The sequence below is a fragment of the Dermacentor albipictus genome, chromosome 1 (assembly GCF_038994185.2).
Source record: "Dermacentor albipictus isolate Rhodes 1998 colony chromosome 1, USDA_Dalb.pri_finalv2, whole genome shotgun sequence".
Taxonomy (NCBI): Eukaryota; Metazoa; Arthropoda; class Arachnida; order Ixodida; family Ixodidae; genus Dermacentor; species Dermacentor albipictus.
The window spans coordinates 385,159,483-385,182,363 of NC_091821.1; the positions used below are offsets into that span (position 1 = coordinate 385,159,483).

General features: G+C 42.4%; 2 protein-coding genes across 18 annotated transcripts in view; both read right to left on the bottom strand.

Moving 5' to 3' along the window:
- Positions 1-10,459, bottom strand: part of Su(var)2-10 (E3 SUMO-protein ligase Su(var)2-10) — a 133,182-nt gene extending 122,723 nt beyond the window's left edge. For 5 of the 17 annotated variants that reach the window (XR_010564503.2, XR_010564505.2, XR_010564504.2 and 2 more), the window contains exons 1-2: positions 10,301-10,397; positions 3,476-3,568 (exon numbers count right to left, since the gene is read on the bottom strand). Coding sequence is in view for 11 of the 17 variants with exons in the window: in XM_065432444.2 (XP_065288516.1) it covers positions 3,476-3,568; positions 10,301-10,324 (117 nt within the window). In the remaining 6 variants the exon portion in view is untranslated. Of the gene's footprint in view, positions 1-3,475; positions 3,569-10,300 lie in introns of all 17 variants that reach the window. The other 12 variants (XR_010564502.2, XM_065432442.2, XR_010564507.2 and 9 more) reach the window with 9 other exon arrangements.
- A 1,436-nt stretch (positions 10,460-11,895) lies between these two features.
- Mfe2 (peroxisomal Multifunctional enzyme type 2) overlaps positions 11,896-22,881 on the bottom strand; it is a 46,925-nt gene continuing 35,939 nt past the window's right edge. The window contains exons 25-30 of the mRNA XM_065432438.2: positions 22,594-22,732; positions 20,087-20,217; positions 15,318-15,455; positions 14,235-14,376; positions 13,520-13,650; positions 11,896-12,194 (exon numbers count right to left, since the gene is read on the bottom strand). Coding sequence (XP_065288510.2) covers positions 12,108-12,194; positions 13,520-13,650; positions 14,235-14,376; positions 15,318-15,455; positions 20,087-20,217; positions 22,594-22,732 — 768 coding nt within the window. The 3' untranslated portion in view covers positions 11,896-12,107. The remainder of the gene's footprint in view (positions 12,195-13,519; positions 13,651-14,234; positions 14,377-15,317; positions 15,456-20,086; positions 20,218-22,593; positions 22,733-22,881) is intronic.

Sequence of the window (22,881 nt, forward strand, 5' to 3'; positions counted from 1 at the left end):
TAGCATTCAGCTTACTGACCTTTGTATTCTTTCTTTCACAGCGTTAAGAAATTATAAGATCACTTGTTTAGTTCACAAAATACTCAACACCAACTTTCCTTTACCCAACACCATATTTAACTTCCCAAGTGCAAACACCAAGCAAGCAACTAACTTTAACTTAAACCTTCCTTATTGCAGCAATGTACGCGGTAAACGATTATTAGAGTTCTTTGGCGCTACAACTTAGAACACTGTGCCTGTGGAAATAAAAGTAACCCAAAATTTTGATCTTGTATGTAAACGCTTCTTGTCTAGCCGAACGTAATAGCTCTTCCTTAAAAAAAAGTACTTGTTCATGTAAATAATGTTCTTACTCAATGAGCAGATATGTATTTGGTTGACCTGTATTGTGTATTGGACCAGCTACTAGCCACATAGGCTATTGGTCCAACTATTTTTGTACACATTCCCTGACTTGTTTAAATAAAGGTCACTTTTTGATTGATTGATTGGTTGACTACATCCGGTCCCACCAATCCAGAGGTAGGTTGCCCTTTCTGCTGACTCCGATCGTATTCTGACAGGTGATGGCTGGATCATCGCACTGACCGCGTCTCCGGCTTGGGCACGCTAAGTTGTGCTGCTGACAGGTGACGGTCGTATCATTGCTAATTGCTCAGACCTCTCCTAAACAAGGTATTCCCGCGCTGGTCATAATCCACCCGTGCCGAGAACCATTTTGACGGGGCCGTCAGCCTGTTCCCCATAATTGTGCGAGCCGTGACCGAAGAGTTTCACGGGGTGAACGGCCGATCACAACAATATGAAGTGTCTATCAACTGCAAGGGTCCCAGAAAACTGGAAGAATGCAAACATTGTACTAATCCACAAAAAGGGAGATGCTAAAGAATAAAAAAATTATAGGCCCATTAGCTTACTCCCAAGCATTATTTCAATATTCACCAAAATAGCCTCCCATAGAATAAGGGCAACACTGGACTTCAGTCAACCAAGGGAACAGGCTGGCTTCAGGAAGGGATACTCTACAATGGATCACATCCATGTCATTAATCAGGTAATCGAGAAATCCACAGAGCATAATAAGCCTCTCTGTGTGGCTTTCATAGATTACGAAAAGGCATTTGATCCAGTAGAGATACCAGCAGGCATAGAGGCACTACGTAATCAAGGAGTACAGACTGCTTACATAAATACCTTGGAAAATATCTACAGAGATTCCACAGCTACCTTAAGTCTACACAAGTAGGAAGATACCTATAAAGGGGTGAGACAGGGAGACACAATCTCTCCAATGCTATTCACTGCGTGCTTGGAAGAAGTATTCAAGCTACTAAACTGGAAAGGCTTAGGAGTAAGGATCGACGGCGAATATCTCGGCAACCTTCGGTTTGCCGATGACATTGTTCTATTCAGCAACAATGCAGACGAGTAGCAAGAAATGACTGAGGACCTTAACAGAGAGAGTGAAAGAGTGGGGTTGAAGATTAATATGCAGAATACGAAGATAATGATAAATAGCCGGGCAAAGGAACAAGAGTTCAGGATCATCAGTCGGCCTCTAGAGTCTGTGAAGGAGTACATTTACCTAGGTCAACTAATCACAGGGAACCCTGATCGTGAGAAGGAAATTCATAGGATAGAAATGGGTTAGATCACATGGCAGACATTGTCAACTCTTGACTGGAAGCTTACCATTGTCAGTGAAAAGGAAGGTGTACAATCAGTGCATTTTACCAGTGTTGACATATGGGGCAGAGACTTGGAGACTGACAAAGAAGCTTGAGACCAAGTTAAGGATCATGCTAAGAGCGATAGAATGAAGATTGCTAGGCATAATGTTGAGAGACAGAAGGAGAGTGGTTTGGATCAGAGAGCAAATGGGTATAGACAATATTCTAATTGACATCAAGAGAAAAAAAATCGAGCTGGGCAGATTATGTAATGCACAGGTTAGATAATCGTTGGACCATTAGGGTTACAGAATGTGTACCAAGAGAAGGGAAACGCAGTCGAAGACAGCAGAAGATTAGATGGAGCGATGAAATTAGGAAATTCGTGGGCGCTAGTTTGAATCGATTGGGGCAGGACAGGGGTAATTGGAGATTGCAGGGAGAGGCCTTCGTCCTGCAGTGGACATAAAATAGGCTGATGATGATGATGAAATCAGTATAGACCTTATCCTAAAATCAAAACTGTTTGGTTCCCCTGGTAATGCAGAAGTTATTCAAGAGGATTACTAGCAAGTCAACTGGTACATAAGTAAGGAAACGTTAGTTCCAGTATTCATAATCCGCAGGGGCCTGTGTTATTATTCAGCACAATACTTATGCATAACCATTCTTGAAGTAAATCAATTTCTCGTCTTTAGCATTGCTACTTCATATCACAATCTCATCTTGATGACCAAAAGTAAATGTTGCTACATTGTAATAAATAAATGCATATGCAAACAAAATTTTGTTTAAATTTTTCCGAGGCTGAGGCTATACCTTCTGCATGGGTTGTAACAATAAGAGGGTTTATTTAAATCAAATGCATGACAAGCTCACACGTCACATAGCCAAGGTTAGTGGCGTTAAATGGACCTAGCTTCCTTAAAGGGGCAATAAAGAGCAACACTAAATCTACACAGACAATATAATTCAGGATGTTTTTCTGCATTAATCTGACAGAATCTGGTTGATTACCAGTGGTAACAAACGAATGCCATACTTTCCCCTTTTTAATATTGCTGTAAACTAAGGTGTTGTGCCAGGGTGATCTAAGCGATTTTAAATGATTTTTAGAAGTCTTGGCCATTTCTATGTAGAAAAAAGTTATGAAATATTGCAAGAATTAGTTTCTCGTTGCCTTGAAATACAGTGCAATTCTTGTTCCTTAATGAACAGTTAACCAACCTTAAGCAGACGGTGTCAACATTTATGACAGCACAGTGTGCTGGTGCGGTAACTTGAAGGTGGACCTTTATACACCATTTCATACTTATCATGCAGTGCTATCGAAGCTATGCCGGAAGTTCCGTTATAAAATGTATCTCTCTACGGGTTTCATGTTCAAGTAATAAGCTCACACATGGCCACGCTAACCTGCGCATGAGGCTATTGCGATGGGCTGCTATTTAAAAACCTGCTTCATACACAACATGCAATGCTATGTATGAAATAGAGTGCAGTATTTATAAGTTTTATGGCTTGCTAAGCACCTGCTCACAGTAAGCCTCACATATTTAGTATTCCAGACTAATCAGCTGAATTCAGCCTAACTTGCTGTGCACGTTTAGTGTCCCTTTAAAGTAATTCTGAATAAAAACATGGCTACTGAGATTTGCGACAAATATGAAAGCTCATCAACCACAAGGAATGAACAATGTGCTAGTTTTTTTGAAGGAATGGGTGGTCAACGAGTAATTTGTTCATCCTAGCTAATTTCTCACTGCACCTAGCAACAAATGGTGCCGTTACATCGAGCTTACCTTAAATTCTTCCTTCGTTCCATCATCAAGAGGCATCAGCTGCTTGCTCACTTTATAACTGGAGTCTGTTGTTTCTCCTGAGTGCTCCCATGCCTGAAGATTCAGCGTTCACTCACTGTACTTTTGTACTGAGATGCATTAAACAGACAGAACAATGCATACTGCCAAGGCCTGCCCTTAAAGGTAGGGCAATGGCATAATTGGACAACTGACATTATGCTAATTGACCCTGAGGGACGACAAGTTCTGCAAAATATGGACACTAGCTAAGCAGCCATTGAGTGCAAATTGATGACAGTCAAATTAAGGATTGCTTTGCTCAAACCACTTCATGGACAACATCTACAGATACCACACTGTTGTGAAACCCAGGCATACGATGGTACTATCGTGCTCAGTATGAGCTACAATGTGAAAGCGCATGGCAAAGCGGTAACATGTTGTAGCTCATACTGAGCATGGTAGAGTACATGAAGCCCAACACTGTCCTTTCTTTTCAATAATGTAAAGCGAGAAAATATCAAAGGTGAATTCGAGAAGAGCATACAAAACAAGCTTTCTGCTTTCTTAGCTGTCTGCCCATGTTCAAAACATGTATCCTGCGAAGAGCTATGGCACAGCTCGGTTCGTTAAAAACACAACCCACGTTTGAAGCAGTAGCGTACGGTAACAGCCTCAACTGTCACCTCTTAGGAGGCTTGGCGGAAAATGGACACTGGAAGTTCCTGCGATAGCAAGGCACAGCACGTGGGATGAAAAAAAAGAAAGGCTGCATAAGATATATTTGATAAAAGCATCTTTGGGGTTGCCTGCGCAGCCTGGGTGCAACATCAAGTGAGCGCTGTCGGTCACAGCTGTTGTAAAGGGAACACGACACCACATTTCTTTAGCTTGATTTATGCATTGCATGTTAATCTATGTGCATCCCACAGCGAGCTGTCACAATTCGAGTGTGTTCAGTTCCCTAGAAGATTTGTATCATTTTTTACATTGTAGCTGAACCATATAGCAGTCGGGGAATATTAACTGGTGTAGAAATGAATTGCACTCTAAGTAACGACTCCCTTGGAGTAACGGAAGCCAATCTCAAATGCCATGCACTGCAATCACTCAAAATTATTGCAAGTGCTGGAAATGTGTCTTCGTAACCATTTGTCTTATTTAGTTCTTGAACGTCCATCTTGATGAGTGGCCCAAGATAGTTTGTGTAGGCATTCTATGATTAGTGCTGCGTTTATTGTGCCAGTGCGAGAATTGAGGGAACAATTCAGCGGCGACACCCCTGCAGCATCAATCGGTGCCAGAGTCCACAAAGCAAGCCGTCAGACGTGGTTTTGGATTGTTTTGTAGCAGTGGACACAACGGTGGCCCCACACTTTCTGATCTCACACAATTAATGCCAAAATAGTGGTCACTGTCGGTAGGACGGGCTAAGAGGCAGCTATTTCAATTGAAACTTCAAGTTAATATGTGCAGTGAGAACCCAGTTTTTTGTATGTACAGTCAAATCTCAATACATCGAACACGTATATATCAAATTATTGCTTATATCGAACACTTTCTATATCACCTGGAAAATCGCATGCATTTTTAATTTTTTATTTCAAGGGTCGGACATAAAATGGATATATCAAACTCCGCCACCCGAAACCAAGTATGCTCTGTTGACAGGCGCGATGGGCGTTCCCGACTGCTGCACACTATAGCTGCATACATCGATTGCGCGGAGGGTACCATGTAAACGTAGCGGTGTACAGACAAGGCAGCTTGGCTCCTGACTACAACTGAGGCTGTAGCTGCTTTGGCCCTCCTAACGCCAATGGCCTATCCCTTGTGGAGACTGCCGACTTTGTGCAGCTGACGAAATAGGCGCGGCCTACGTGGTGCAATCGACCGTGCGCTCCAAACAGCGATCCCCGATCGTGCCTTTGGTTTATTGATTGATTTGCATAAGTTTTTGATGCCCTTTTTACATGATATTATATAACGAATTCTGGCTATATCGAACTGTTTTGTAATCACCGCACTGTTCCATATATCACGGTTCGACTGTATAACCACGCTGCTCCCCCTATTCTCTATACTAATGATAACCTGAGCATAATAGAAGCACCAGGTCATTGTCCCTTTAACCACAAGAATGGTTCGTCAGCATATGGTGCCACTTAGCGCTTTCACGTTCAGGCCTCTGTTATAGCTACAATTTGTATCTTGCCTTTCCTTTGCACTTTATATGTTTGCAAGCATGGTGCAAAAGCAGTTTGAGGTATTGCCTTCTCACCTACAAAGTACACATAGTCATGTGCATACCTCCACTAGTGGGGATATGGTACAACACCCAACTCGAAGTGTAAATGCAGACATCTACTCAACACAAGATACAATGGCCATCTACCAGGTTACCCGGTTAATTGTTTGTCAGTGTTTTTTTTTTTAATTAGCAGATTCTCATTCACTTTCCTTTAATGCTACTATTCATAAAGCTGGTGACACACCTGCACGTCTGACATTTTATTAAAATGCCATGATGATGATGATGATACATGAAGTCTCGGGAAGTTAGCTTGGAATTGTGATTTTTTAAAATAAATGCATTTTTATCCATTAAGAGTGCCAAAGGCCATCAAAATGCAATATGTATGCTTCAGCCATTTGCCTTTTCTTGGGTGCTGCTTGTCTAAAAGCATTCTTGCCAACTGCTTTTATATCTGATGTTGACGTGGTTGAAAAGACAAAATTGAATCTGTGATTTTGTGAACAGTGAAAATATAATGGTTATGGTTTCTATGGCACGAAACAGGTATTTCTTTCAACAAATAGTTGCAATCATGCATTCGATGCTCTAACATGTCACAGAGCCACTAAAGGCACCAAGTTTGAATACCACGAAAGTTACTCTTGTGGCAGCTCACTATTGCCATGTGGAGTTACTGCTACAGGGATATAATGCCATTAACTTTGCTCCTGTGACATGTGCATTACACAATCCATAAATTATCGTTCCACTGGTGTAGAAAATGACTTTTGCGTGCTTTAGTTATTGGACATGTAAATACGCTGCCCCTGTTCGAATAACTTAGTGCTGTTTGGGTGCAAGAGAGCTTGTGACCAGTAAAGTGACCTTTGTATGTTACAATTGTCTTATAGTGTAGTTTGTATCTACACAAGTTTATTGCATGCAGCTTTACGACTAACCCCAGTGCACAGGGAAAATGTTATCGCTGATAAGAATTACTTCCAACAGTAGTGTGTGATTTCGATTGATTGATGGACGCCCACTTATGAAAAGATTGCTTCAGTATTGAATCTATGATAACAGCATCCCCATGCTTCAGTTCGATGACATATATTCAACACAATGCAGGTTATTCAGTTGTTTGAATTGTGGGGTTTTATGTGCAAAAGAATTTGAGGCCCACCATAGTGGGGGACACTGAATTAATTTTGACCACCACGGGATCTTTAACGTGCCCCCAATGTGTGGGACACAGGCACTTCCCGTGCGGTCGGAAGTGCCCGTGATCGCTGCAGCCGGGATTTGATCCCGTGACTTCGTGCTTAGCAGAACACCGCTAAGCCACCGCAGTGGGCATTATTCAGATGTATGCCTGCTATGCAGAAAGGTGCTCAAGATACTGTCAAAGAACTTTGTGCAAAGACTGAGAGTATGTTGTACAGCACTGCTGCTCTGCTCTTTGGACACTATGAAAAATATGGAAAACGCATAGTCTGTATGCATGCTTTAAAGATGTCTAGTGGCACTAGATACCTCAGTAAAGTTGTCTACCACGGAATTGTTGGTTTCATGGGGACTTATAAAGAGCCAAAAATGGCAAAGAACATGTGAGCAAACAGTTACTGGCCTTGTTTTTTTGTAATTACAGCCAGCAAGTCTAACATAGGATACATATGACCACAGACTCCAAGGGCATCATCATCATCACATGCCTATTTTTTATGTCCACTGCAGGATGAAGGCGTCTCCCTGCGACCTCCCAATTATTCCCGTCTTGCGCTAGCCGATTCCAACTTGCGCTTGCGAATTTCCTAATTTCATCACCATACCTAGCTTTCTGCCATCTTGGACTACGCTTCCCTTCCTTGGCACCCATTCTGTAACTCTTAAAATGGTCCACCAGTTACCTACCCAACGCATTACATGGCCTGCCCAGCTCCATTTGTTTCTTTTAATGTCAGATACAATATAGGCTATCCCTGTTCGCTCGCTGATCTGCACCACTGTCCTCCTGTCTCTTAAAAATGCCCAACATTTTTCGTTCCATCGCTCTTTGCACGGTCCTCAACTTGTTCTTAAGCTTCTTTGTTAACCTCGCAGTTTCTGCCCCACATGTTAGCACCGATAGAATGCAATGATTGTACACTTTTCTTTTGAACGACAGTGGTAGGCTCCCAGTCAGGTAACTGCCAAAGATTGGTAAAAACCTCAGTGTGAACTTCATGACAGTGTCAAGGGTGCCTGCAATTACTGCGCTAGATGATGACATAAGTAGTGAACAAGCTGACTTTTCTGGCTTATTTTCTGCAATAAATGAATGAATGAATAAATTAATAAACATGGGGTATTAATTACGAAGCTAAACCTGGCTGTGCTTTCATAGCCACATTGTAGAGCCCTAGGAGCTACTGATGGTACTTTACAAACTAAGGTTAAAATCTTTACAGAAGTGTCTTAGCAGTTTAAAACCAGAAAAATGCGACAACCGCAACCACACATTGAAATCACGATATCAAAATCATCCGGACATCAGCACAGCCAGTCCACAGCCTCAGCAGGGCAACTCAATAACATTCAGCACATCGGTTTGTACTGACAATGCCAGCTCGGAGCACAGTTATAAGATTCTGTAAATACATGCCAGCAACTAAACATCACTAGCCAGTTCAAGGATCGGACAGCTGTAGAAATCGTCGAAAAACGCAATGATAAACCATCATGAGCTCCAGAAGGCGAACCAAGAAAATGGCCTTGCACTAGGTAGATCAGCATAAAGCCAATAGATTCCATTAACATTGGCGTTCCACAAGTCTAAAGCCGATCGTCGTATGAGATTCTCCCCTGAGTGGGTCCATGAAATGGAGCATTCCAACGCTCCTGCGTTCCTTGTCTCTTGCAATTTCGTAGCAACGTTAACTACACTGACACCTTTGCGTTAAGCACTTAGCACCAGAAAAACTACTATCTCAACGAATTAACTGTGTGCAGAAAGATGGGATGATGCGTAAGGTTCACATGGAAGTGGGCCAGTGAAACGAAGCTCAACTCCACTCCTGAAATGGCCAAGCTGAACGCTTGAGCCGGGTCCCGCGGCGCCTCTTCCCGTTTCGAAGCCACGTTAACAGCACCATTGCATTACACGTTTAACAAAGCGCGACTAAAAAGGTAAACGAATTAGCTTAGTGCGGAGGGGGCGAAAAACGCTACTTCTGAACACAAACGCTGCATGTTGTAGGTGTGCAATAATAATAACAGCAAAAGTTCGCTGGGTAGGGATTCGTTTGTTGAGCTAAGAAGTACAGAACTTCCGTCACAGTACCGGGCGTCTAAAGAAACAACTTTGTAAACAGGTTTCATTATAAAAAAATCATGTTCGCCAGTTAACACGAACAAGCCTGTCAACAAGAACAAACGTCGTAGTTAAGTAATAATCAGCAGCGCGAACATCAAAGCAACCACAGTGGGCCGCCGCGAGGAGACGATGCCGGGCCAAATAACGGCCTGCAAGTTGGACGGAACGGGACACTACAGCGACACTCTGCATCTCCAGCGGGTTGAAAGAACACAACCGTTAGCTATTTCATGCATGAGCCACGTTCCTCTGCTAATACTCGGACGCAGTGCAGACGGCCTGGCTACGAGTTAACGGTTCTTCCCCGCCGGAAATTTTCCGCTTTGACGGCTGCGTCAACGGCACGGGAACACCGCAAATGGACGGCAGCGAGGAAAGTGCAAGCATTTCAACAGAAGTGCCTCCGCGGCACTGACGGTTGAAAGAAATAAATTCTCTACTTGATGTCACGTAATGCGGCAAACACGTAGGTAATCATGTATAAGAATCCGTAGGTGGCCCATAAGCGAGGAAAACGACCGAACCTGACAGTGATCGGGGGAACTTCTCATGCGGTTTCATAAGCAACCAACATGTCCGGACATACTTTTCTAGACAGCTTACCGTCATGGTACCTATATGACGAGGTTTCAATCTGAAGAAGTACTGCAGCAAGCGCAAACGCGGAAAGGCCTGTACTCCTTGGGAAAGGTCAACAGAGTCCGTGGCTCATAACCACGGTGGTGTCTTCGCGACACTCGCGCAAGAAACTCGAACGCTCGGGAGCTTTGCATAGGGCAGCAAAAACGAAACCTGCAGCTAAGCTGTACGAACAAATCAACTGCTGCATGAAACCGCGATACTTGATGTTCGCACCCGCCAAACAAACATTCAAGCGTCTTGTAAGTTGCTTTTTTACTCCTGCTTTGGCGGAATGGCGTCAAGAGCTCTGACGCAAAGGCGCGCAGCGTAGCCGTAAATTACTGCCGCTGGACGCTATCATCGCCTCAACATTGTTATAATTAATCGCTGGCGTCATAAATATATCGACAGACAACAGTCATCGCAAAAACATTTGTAAAGTTTCAGCCGTAACCACTGCTAAGCCTATCAGATCCCCAATTCGTTGAACATACAAGTGGACTGCTCATTTTTATCAACTACCAACGACGAGCGCTCGTGGGAAGCTGCTGAGGGCTAACGTAAGCGGTGCAGCAACTGTTATATTTACAATGAAAGTGGGAAAAGAAGGACTCACCCGATATTCTTCCAATTCGGACATTTTCCCATCGAATAGACCAAAACAAGTCGAGAAAAAAAAGCGAAGTAAGAGCGTTCCCGGCAGCGCCAGCGCCCCCTGCAATCCTACGTCACTGAAAGACGAATGCCGAAAGCGGGCTGCCCCGCGAGTGCTATGACAGAGGAGACACTGGCCAGAAGAAGAGGCTCACTAGCTGTGGCAGGGCAGCGAGTGTAATCTGCATATTGTATTTAATCTTACGTTCTTCATGTAACATATGAGCATTACATCGCCGGTAAAGGCAGTTGAAACGCGTAGCTCATTCACAGACAAATTTAACACAGGAAAAGCAGCGTATGGGCAGATTTGCCCATTCCTACCTTTCGGATACTGCTTACTTCGTTGATTAATTTAAAGAAAAGACGAAGATATTGTCTAGAATTCAGTTCAATGAACTGAGTGTCATATTGATCGAAACATGGTACAGTGCTGCCATCCATGAGATCACTGGCAACTTCAAAAGGGCGCTGTGAAATACATTCACGGTGGTTTTATTTAGACACCTTCAGATGGCGCTAGACTACCACAGAAATTCAGCATTCGAGCAACATATTATCATCATCATGACAGAGCTAGACTGGGTCCTTTTTGCTACACTGAATAGAACGTTCTGGTAACTTCTAGCTTGGCGGTCAGGCGACGTAATTTTAACGTCGCCAGGGCGTCAGCGTGTACAAACCATGCCGATACACAGTCGTAGGAAGATTTCACGACTGTAAAACGAAATGACATCCCAAAATTGCCTAATGATTTGCAATAACTCTATCACACACACAATAATTAGAAGGCCCTAGTTGTGGGGCCAAAAAGTTCGCATCGAACAGTTGAGGCGGATAATGTACTTCATAGCCCAAAACCTACTGGTAAATTTATAAGAATTGGAATATTTTCGTAATAAATCATTCCATATTCTACTAGAAACCAGCAAATAAATGTAGATGCACCATAGGATGTCACAACTAGTAATTTATTGTCATCACATGAAAGGAAGAAATCTCGGCTGTTGCAACTGTCTTGCTTTCCATGGAGTCCTGAACTGTCCTGTGGCCACAGAGATGCAAAATAATGGAATGGAAAAGAGGAACTGGATAGTTGCAGTAAATGTGATAATAAAGAAAATCATCAATTATGGCTAGGTGTGGCACAATAATCATATTCAAATTGCTACTTGCACCTGATTCGTTAAAATAGCAAGATATCCAGTGTTGGGAGCTCTCTGCTACTGCAGCAACTGCAAGTGATGCTCATTTTGCTCTGCCTTTCCAATTAATTTCATTGTTACCACCTGAAAAACGGCATGCTTCAGGGTGTTTCCATAGTCATATTGTTTCGATTACCTCGGTAAATTTCAATAGGGGCCGGTGCAAAAATGGTGCAAAGAAAATTGTCCTCATTTATGAAGCAGAGATTAGTTAATAGCCTTTATGTGCACTTGTATGGCACACAGCACCACCTCCAGCTGTACTTCTTACCTCATTGGTCACCGAAATTCATGCTCAAGCGAAGAATGCACACTTCCACAGCATGTAAAAATTGCAATAACACAAGTGAGGTGCTTTAATGAAAAATATAGTTTTATTCGTACATATGAAAACCTTAATGAAGCTATATGTTCATGGCAACAATACTGTGCACATAAGTATATTCGAGATGTTTTAATAAAGTCATTATAAAAATAAGAACATCAGTGCCACGCCATTGCATATTGCCCATCAGCCCCTAAGAATAACAAGTGTTAAGCTAAAATAATTATGATGGGTTGTGTTCAAAGCTTTGATGCAGAAAGGAAGAGTGGGTGAAGCTTGTCAGCAAGCTCCTGCTTTCCTTCCACCTTCACATATTTTGAAAATGCCTGGAATAAAGAGAGACCGAAAAATTGGAATTTCAACAAGAAAAGAATATGTCGCAGATACAGTTGCAAGGATTACATTTTTACTCATCGTAAAGTGCTGCATATCGCTACACAGTAGGCATCCTGGTATTCAAAAAGAATATGAGTGCAACCCATAAATAAAGCACTGTTACAAATGTTACCCACAATATAAACTGTGCATTATGACTAGAGGCTTGCATATATAATATGTTGAATAAATCGAGTGGGCTGCATGCTGCAGTAAATCTAAATGGGCCTACTATATGCACTAAGACTGTTTCTACTTCAGAGCCATTCCACACAACCTAAAACAGGTGCACTTCTTTGACCTTTGGAAGTGGTGACAAATGGTTGGGTAAAAAAAAGCACAGGTGACAGAATGGATCACCCATTCTTCTACAAAGGACAGCTCATGCAACAAAGAAAGACAGAAAAGGGCAACTTACTGATGCAAAAAAAAAGAAAACAACAAAAACAAAAGAAACATCACCAGCCGAGTTTATCAAGCAGAAAGGTTTGTTCTCTGTGTGTACAAGTAGAACAACTGTGAGGCAAAAGCAATGTCAATGAAATAAATCGTCTCCAAGTGGAGCACATGCTGTTATTGAAGAGCTACAATCACATCAGCAGCTGCCAATGGCAGCTTTTCTACTACATTATATACATGCACACAGTGAGATGAAAGTAGAGAGAGGAGAGGGTGTGGTCGCACCTGCCAGAGAACCCTCCACTGTGTCCTTGTGAAATCAATTTCCTGTTACGTTACAAACATAGGTTGGCGGAAGAAACAGACACTCGCTCATATTCACTCACATTTTCGCATGCTATGTACCGTCATTCACCTTCCTACTCATGCGCACTCATAGTCACCGACACTTGCTCATACTTGGTGGCGCTCACTCGCGCTCACACTCATCTATTCACACTCGCCAAGGGGGGAGGGGCTATTCTGCGAGTGTATACCTGGTGGAGATGTACATTTCATCTGCTGCTGAAGTGTTGATTGGCTGGGGGTGCCTGCCTTTTTCTGACGTGTACCCCAGCCCAGTCACTCGGAACTTCAGCAGCAGACAAAATGGAGAGATTCATACAAATGTTGACTCGCACTCAATGACAGCCACTCCCATTCATACTCACGTTCACTCACACCTTTCATCACTCACTAATGTTCTACCTCACGCCTGTGAAATGAATGTAGAGCGAGCATCAATCACTACATCTGTGAGCGAGTATGCCGACCTACGGCATCGAATGATAAAGACAACCACTTTTTTTAGTTGTACTGTTTGTAGCTTGAGACTCACCACTTGGGGCATAACCCTTCCTGCCACAAGGTTTGCGAAGATATCATCATCCATGAGTACAACGCAATCTGCACGCTTGTCCTTGGGGCTTCCACGATACACAGCACCAATGCCATTCTTCAAGTCCAGTGCTAGAGCAGTGAAGAAATGGAACATTTCACGTCTGGTCTACCATGCGGCGGCCACAAGAGACATAACTGCTCGCTTAAAACTTATCACCTTTCTACAAGCTAGTAGTTGCTGGTCCAACGTCCGTGTTATTTCCAGGTCAATGAACAAAGGGTAAGGTGCGACACACACAGAAACATTACGACTTTCGTATACGTAAACAAAACAGTTTGAAGGACTAAAATGTTTATAACATCTGGCACCTACCAAAGTAATGCTATTAATGTCCCGGAGTACTGATTGTGACCTTGCATCTGAATGTTTAAGCAGTGCAATTTTTCATTCTCTCTAACCTGTAATCAAATAGTTTAGTAAATCATATGATTACATTAACCCTGAGAGCACACAGAGCTTTAACTGCACGAAACTCTGACTTAGGAAGATTTAAACTAATGTTTTATTGAACAAATGAACTTGCAAGCTCAACGAACGAAAGCAAAGATTAAGCAAACGGTGAACTCCGCCAAAATATAGAATGTCTGCAGTGACCAGTGCCTTTAGCTGCATAGGAACGGATGAGCAGTCAATTTCCCTTCTTCGCACTTACTCCACTTGCTCGCTTCTTTGCCATCCTTGATAATCCGCCACTCATAAATGGCTTGCACCTTAGGTGCCAGATCTGGCAGGTGAGCCAACTTCTTAGTGAGCACAAAGAAGGCACAGTCACTCCAGAGCTCCTTGCTCAGGGGCTGCCAAAAAAAAAACCCAGAAAGGTGAAGCTAACACCGTGTGATCAATTGATACAAACACCACTGACACACTATAGGCTATGAAGGACACCATAGTGGGGAATTCAGGATTAATTGCTACAAGTTGCGACTTGTAACAAAAATCGCAGCAGTTAAGTGGTTAAAATGTAATACCACTTGTTTGTATCACAGCAGAAGTCTTGCCTGCTGCACGAAGTCATGATACAACACGCAAGCTGGATGTCCACAACTGATTGCGGGTGTTAAGAAAAAAGAAGAGTGTGTCATAAGCCAAATTCGGAAGCTGGGCTGTTCATGATACAAATGATTAGCACATTGATGCATGACCATATGTCTCCAGTTAGTAGTGCAATGGGACTAACCAGAGCTTTCCAAAAGACCTGTAAAGCTAGACACAAAGAAATGATGCATACATAAGCTGAAGATATGACGGTTTCTGCTTACATTTGAATACATGTGCATTGCTTTCAGGTTAAAATACAGAGCCCAAGACTCGTTACACAACATCTGCCCCAGCTGCTGTGACCTCCAAGTGATCCAGTGTGATGATTGTGCATTAGGCAAAGGAAGCAAGTTTGTCAGACATTTTCAGAATGAGCCACTGGAACCAGTTTTCCAGCTAACGTGGTTCAAGGCAGACTTGGAACAGTATAACCAAATCTGCACACCATGGCCCTATTCCATATTAAAGCCTTTTCTAACAAATCAGGAAAGGCATGTAATTTGGCAAGCACTTTGCATTTTGCCTTTTTGAAATGCAGGCAGCCACAGCTAGCAATCGAAGCAAAAGCCTCACGATCAGCAGTGGAGCCCTGTAGACATTGAGCAACTGCAGTCCATCATAGTGGATCTGCGGATAGCACAGCTAGTTACTAGTTTTCAAAGGAAAGTGTGCCCTTTTGTATGGCAATGCAATTTACCGTGCCATCCGAGAGTAGGGGGCTCATCAACTTCAATTCACGCACTCTTCCACTTTTCAGAATTTCTTGCCACAACAGGTTGAAGCGCTGCATCAACATGATGTTGCCCCGGATCTTCAGACGACCAGTCATAAATGCCTGTGTCAAAGAAATAACGGCACAGTTCACTCAGAATATGTCTCCGACATGATGACACCAGTAATAAAATGAATGTTATTTCCAATACGTAGCTGGGCAATTGACATATGTTTTCCCAATTCTCAAATGCAATTTTCAACTTTGCACTTTTGGCAAACTAACAGCAGCACTGGTTGTACTTCAAGTAAATCCAAACCATGAACTGTGCATGCTAGCAATTGGTTTTTATGCATAGTTTCATTATGGAAACGACATCTACATAATTCTATAAAACACAGAAACTTGGCCCAAATGTGTTGTTTATAAAAATGGTTACACAACCAATAGGCTGGCAAACTATATTGAAAGTTATATAAAGTGTCTATGTATACATTGTAAGACAATGTAGCAAGGCATTACACAGCCTCATTTCCAATATGCTTGCTAATATTGAAGGAAAACTTAATTTCTGGCAAGGTTCTTTTATAACAGCTAATACTGCCTAAACAACGAATACAATATGACATCCTCTGTAGCACCTATGTATTTCTACATATGAAAACAACCGGTGTACTGAGAAAGTTGAATACATGCAGTGCAACAATTGCCCATTACCCAGCAAAGTCAACCATGGTCAACAATCAGTCCTCTTACAAGCAGATTGGTTCTGCAGGTACGATGCTAGGATAGGTAGCCTATTTGACATGAACACCATCACTGAAAATGTAGGTCCTGTGCTCAAACTATGCGTGTCTAGTTGCATCACCCAACACTGCATTCCACTACAGCAAAAGCTCTCGCGCATGTTGTGGTAGAATGGTTCACGTGCACAATTTTCATGCTTTCTTCTTCTTGCTTTCTTAGCTAACTGTTTCTGTCCTCCTCTGAATAACGTTTTTCATTTGCATAGGCAGCAATAATGCTGATTTAGTGCTTGTGGGAGTACTTGTTAATGATAAAAGAGCCCCACACTGTGTATGCAACAGGTTTCATTTTCTTGTTTGAATGCTCACTCCTCAAGTACTGATTGCATTGCCCTAAGCTGAAAGAAGCAGGCCAGAACCACTATTTGATGTGCTTTGTTTCTCATGCTGTCAAATGACACCCCAAATTTCTTCATCTTTTTATTGGTGATGTGTGCCCCAAAAAGTGAATGACTAGAGTTACTGTATAGGCTCCCTTTAGGGAGCCAGAGGTGCACCACTGTTTTCCACATGCCACTGTTTGCCAAGGGCCTTCACATGGTCAAAACAGGCTCCACCATGTTGCAGAGAAGCAACAATTTGTGGTCGTGTCTATACTTCGCAGGAACTGCCCGACAGAGTGTAAATAGCAGAGGCACTGTTATTTTTGCTTCTTGTTCCTCAATGCTGCTGGTTGAAATATAGGTGTTTACAGGTTTCTTCTCAGTTAAATTGCAGAATTAATGTCACATGACACATTGAAAGCTCTTGCGGTACGACAGGATGTTACAAAAAATATCGATTTTTTTTAAAAGCGCAGTGCTGCAGAAGTTGCGCAAGCCCGTGACATGCAAGATGCATCAAAGTTGTGCGGGGGGGGGGGGGTTCAGTTCAGACAATGTAGGATTGCATGCAATTCCTCGTGTCATTCACAGGATTGTACTGTCCCGTTGTAGTGACAAAGAATGATGCAGTGTCAAAACTGCGAGTTATGAACTGAACTATTTAATGGGCGAACTTGTGCCCAGCAAAATAAGGAACACTCGAGCAGAACGATAGTGGCGTACAAAGTTGGCGATTGCTGAGAATCTGATCTGCGAGTCGAGCGTATCGGCTTTTATACATGACTCATCGAAGATTCCAGCATAATGACTGGTGCTTGTGTGCCTTCCAGAATGTACTATACAATACGCGTTGCACCTACAATCGTATCACAAAGACAACGGATAGAACCACTTATAATATTCGAGAAACCTCAGGTACATAAATGCGCGTATTGCATTGAGCAATAACTTTGCACATTTGTTAGCCTGTGAAAGACAATCACCAGGAAAGGTAGCAAGTACACATGGCAGCTTGCCTACTTTACACACAAGGAATGATGGACGTGACAGTGCTGTTTTTTGAATATGTGCATTCACATCTTTCAGCTGTCATGACCCATGATCACATGCATGCCTAAGAAGTATAGGCAATCTATGAAAGCTTAGCATTTTATCTGATGCTTTGCTTATAGATAACTTATAGAGTAACTCACGAATGATCAGCTTGTGCTGCCATCTGCTGTCTGAGAAAAAATAAGAGGGCCATATTCTGTAACAGTCACTTCCAGCAGACACTGGTTTGCAAGAGGGCAGAACGCCCATCAATACAGTGGGGCATTGTGCAAGTCACACACATAGAAGTGAAAGTACCCTGGAAAGTTATCAATCAAGAATAGGGCTCCAGGGGAACATTATTTTTAACTTAGCATCCCATAATAAACCAATGCAGCACTCGAGTACATACAGTGCCACCCACAATGGCACCATGCGCTCAGACACCACCACGTATTCAGACAAAGCAGATCATTAGCAGCAAATAACAGAACAATGTGTGCAGCCTCTTCAGTTTAGTGCAGCATTTCTGGTTGGTAAACGAATCTGAAAACTGTCTGAAAAATGCTATATTCACTGGTGGAGTTTTATGTCCCAAAAGTACCACTTGGCTGGTAATAGATGCTCCACTCGAGGGCTACAGATGACTTGACTGCCCCGGAATTAAAAATAAAAATAAAATGCCGATTTCTTCAAATAGAAGATTTAGGCAACAAATCTTAGAATCGTCAGAGTGATATGTCCCATTGTGGGTGCTGACAGCATGGCAATGCAAAAGTAAACCCTGGTTTATGAAAAGCTTGTGCCAGCTCCCGCAGGAGGCAGAGAGTGTACTGCACCTTTTGCAAAACACCATCAAAGGAAAGAGACATCTCAAGAAGTTAGAAAACCCAACCCGTAATTCCAAAGAACTATTCTGATGCTATGCAGTCACAAGCCTAAGAGGAACCAAGAGAGTTAGGAAACATGCAAAAAAAAGAACAGCAATGAAGTAGTAAAAATTCCCTTACTCATGTAGATGTTGACGTGGCAGTTCTTAAAGATGTAGAGAAATCAGAATGTTTGAATAGCTACTTCTGTTTTTACTCCAGCAATAGTGTCTTCTGCCAAAGAACCGATGCTACTCGAAGCGATAGGTGATATGGATGACATTGTAATCAGCTTGTGTGGCACTGAATCATTCCTTCGAGGGCCTGACCCTTCGAAAGCTCGAACTCGGATGACTTGCCTACCTTCCTTTTCAGATCATGCGCCGTCTCACTATCGAAGTACTTGAAATTAATTTTGATAAATTGCTACTGGAGGCTTCTCTCTCTGATCATTGGAAAACAGGTATTGTCTCTTTGCCTGACGTGCGAAGTGACATTTCAAGCTATCAGCCAATATAGTTAACACGTGTTGCATGCAAAATCCTTGATGATATTCTATACATCAGCATTGTAGCACATTTGAATTCTGATTGTCTGGCTGCATCTTGCCAAGATGGATTCTGTGATGGGTTTGCTAGCACTACACTTTGAACGAAATTCAGACACAATATTGCATCTGCTTTAGATAAACAGCTTTCAGTGGAATGCATCAGAAAGGCATCCAATACAATACCCCTGTCTTGGCTCACTGAAAAAAAATGCTCAAATATAACATTCACCCATTCGTTGTTTTATGGGTTAAAGAGTCTCTGACACAGTGCCACCAGTTTGTTGTAAACAGGTTCAGTCATGCCCACAAAAAGTTTTGTCAGCTGTACATCAGGGCTTCATCCTGGCGTCTCTTTTGTTCTTGTCGTACAGGAATATTAACGAAGCATTGACACCACAGTTGGGGTTCTTTATGGATGACTGCATATAGGGTAATTCTGGTATGGAGGATGCCAACTTAATTCAGAATGGTCTTGATCAGATTAATTATTGGTGCACTAAATGGTGCATGCAGATGAATGTAATGAAACCAGTCAATGCGACATCTACTCGAAAAAAGAACCCCTAAAATTTTTCTTGGTTTGAATAATGATGTAATAAACAAAGCATAAATATTCAGGCATTTGGTAACCTGCAGAACTGCTATGGCAGCAACAGATTAACTAAGTAACTGCCAAGGCAGGAAAGATGTTAGGTTTTCTATGTTAGAATCTCTAAAGCATTCAATCAGTCCACATAAGTACTACTATAGAAAATTTATGTGCGGTCCATCCTTGAGTACACCAGTGTAGTGTGGGACTCTCCAAGACACACACCATCGATAAACTTTAGAGAGTACAGAATTGATGCACACAGTATGTATTAAATAAATAAGGTGTAAATTTCAGAGCTAAGGAAAGTGTAAAATAGGAGACATTAAAAGAGTGATAAAGAAAGTTATGCCCAAAGCTTTTTCATTCCATATACCATGGTGAGAATGGTATACAAAGGGACAAGTAAATATTAAAGCTTCATTACTGTTCCCAACGCATAGACCATAAGTTGAAAGTACGCTAAAAATCCTACAAGACAGAGTAGCTTAAAATAACCTTTTTTCCAATAACTATTCAAGAATGGAATAGCTTGCTCCAGTGAGCCACTTTTATATAAAGCACTTTTATATAAAGCACTTTTACCTTCTGTGGATTCAACTTTCCAAGCATGAGCTGAATCACATCCTCATCATCTATGGTGATGGTGACATCAGCCTTGATGCCTTTTGGAGGCCCCTTGTACAAATCTCCCTTGCCGGTCTTTAAATCCACAGCTGTAAATGCAGGAACCAGTGATGTTGTAAGCACCAAGAACACAATTTCACTCACACAATGAAGTCATTGTAGCAAAAAGAAGAAATAAGAAAACAAAGAGGAAAGTAAACACAAAACATAAGACTGGACACCACGGGCGCTGTCTGGCTTGTGTTCAGGGTGTTTACCAAGTTGACATATTTAAGTTGCCACAAGTTTTCCAGCTTTTCCCCGAGCGACACAGAACTTTATTTTATGTCAAGAAAGGCTGGGCACCACGTCGCCCGACGCTGTCACTTTCAAGTAAGCATTACAAAAAAATTAACTTATCCAGTTTGAATAGTAAGTAGTAGTGTTTATATTATTCAATATAGAAAACTGAAGGGAGGGGATTGTAGAATGCACAGCAAATAAGATATCTTCAAAAAAGAATAATGATAAAGCCCATTGCAAATCAAGTAGAACATTTTTAAATACAAATAAAAAGATGCACACATAAGCAAATATTTTCGAAAATGAGCTGTCTATCTCTATCAAGTCATAGCAAGATTATTGGTATTAGGTTCGAACTTTGTCACAAGTGATATTTTCTCAGCAGCCGGAAAGTCAACCTGAAATGTCCTCACACACTCTCAGCCCATGCACAATGACTCCGTTTTGTGTTTTACTACTTTCAAGAGTTTATTTTGGTTTGGATGAGGATAACCTGCACCTTTGCATCAGCCAACACTTTGCTTTTTCAGCTCAAGCTCCTTCAAAACGGCAACAGAGTTTTTTTCTCCGATTGCTCCTCAATGCGATGGTCATTTCTGTTCTTGTCCTCATTTTGCCGCGTGTTTGCCCCACGGACCATTCGAATCATCCTCTTGGCCAGTTGCACAGTCAACGTCCGGTTTTACGGACTCCCTAGGAGCCACGAAAACGTCAGAAAAATCAAATTGGGCAGTCCAAAAAAATGAATGCATGCCTTTTACTGCCCTTAAGGGCTCCAATCTTCACAGGCACGTCAGAAAAAGCTCTGAAGGCCTGCAGTACGCTTATTAGGCATATCGGCGCTCATGCTGTGACAGGAGACAGCAGGTGCACGCGTGTATAATTATGAAATACGTACTGTGTCCTGTCACAATTGCCCCTTCCCGCGCTTGTTAAGCTTCACCGCAATACTTCCAATACGCTTCACCGTGTAACATTCCGGTGCTGAGGCGAAGCTGCCATTCGGAAACTGGCATTATGCAATGCGCCATGCTTCCTAAGTTTCGAAGCCTATCGCGAGAATTACAGAGGCGAAGTCGGTGCCATTGCTGACAGCGGCGAATTCTGTCAATGAAACATACGGCACCAAACGGCAAGAATCTTAATAGCGAATGACGAAGCAGCTAGGCTTCACGTTGCCGCGGTGGTGGCTATGGCTGCAAGTGGATCTGCATGCGAGAGCACTGGTTCGAGGCGGTAAGATAAAGCAGCGGTGTTGACTGATTAATGCTGTTTCGGGCCTGCGGCTGTGGCAAAAAGTCCGGAAAATCGGACAGGGAAGGGTTCTTGCATCTGAAATTACAGACGTTCTTATACATTGACTCTATGGGGCACATGGTGGTGCCGCAAAGTCGTCCCACATTATCGGGCATTTTCCTAAAATCGGGCTTCCAAAAAATCGGTCGGTGACTGTACACTGGCAGCTCCTCAAGCAGACGACATGGCGTCAAAGACAATTCGTTGCGATTCCTCTTTCTTATTCGAGCCAGCAGCAGGGAGACTTTTGTTGCCTTTCAATAAAATGACAGATAATTTTCTTTGATTGATGCACAAATTCCCTGAGTATTTCCAGACTATTCAAAATCCGTGAGAATTCCTGGTTTTCCCGGTTGGTAGACACCCTGGTGTTCTTCATGTAAAATATTTTTCTGGCTACGTCTTCATAGAGTATTAAAGAATGAGCCCATGAAAAAAAAAGCTGAGGCGCGCAGACAGTACACAAGAGTAGAGAAGTGGACAACACGAATGCAGTCTTGGCCTTTTTTTTATGTGATATGCCTCCATTAGTTTGCATGCAGTCTGGTCCTGGCCTCTCCCCAGAATCCTTGAAGTGATGCACAGGGGCAAGTCATATATGATCTTAGGGCACCGTACACCTTTCCATTTCTGAAACTTGGTGCCAGCAAATTATTCCGGCAGATCAGCATGAGGCAGGAATGCAAAATATTGAGTAAGAAAATAAAAAGTTTGAAATATTTAAATGTGGCAAGGAAATCTCATTCCATATAAAAAGCAACAGCTCATGCTCTATATCTTCACTGGTATCCTTGCCTCAAAATGTAAAAGCATGATCTTGGTTCATCACAGCATGCATAGTCATTAGAACACTGCAGTTGGAGAATGGTGCACAGGTCAATACACACTCCACTCAGTGGCCTTCTTGCCATCCTTGAGGATGATCCAGTGGAAGATGGTTTTGACAATGCTTGCTATCAGAGGTTCCTGCTTCTGGTACTCAATGAAGATGCCAAAGATGAAGTCGGACTTGATTGTATTTGGGGGCTGCCGAGGAAATTGAAAAAGAAAAGTATATATGTATATAAAGAACACATATTAAAGTAAATATGCCAAAAACACAGGCATTTTACTTGACTGTACTGCTAGTATCCCAGGAAAGTAAGAAATACAGATCTTATATCACCGAACTTGTT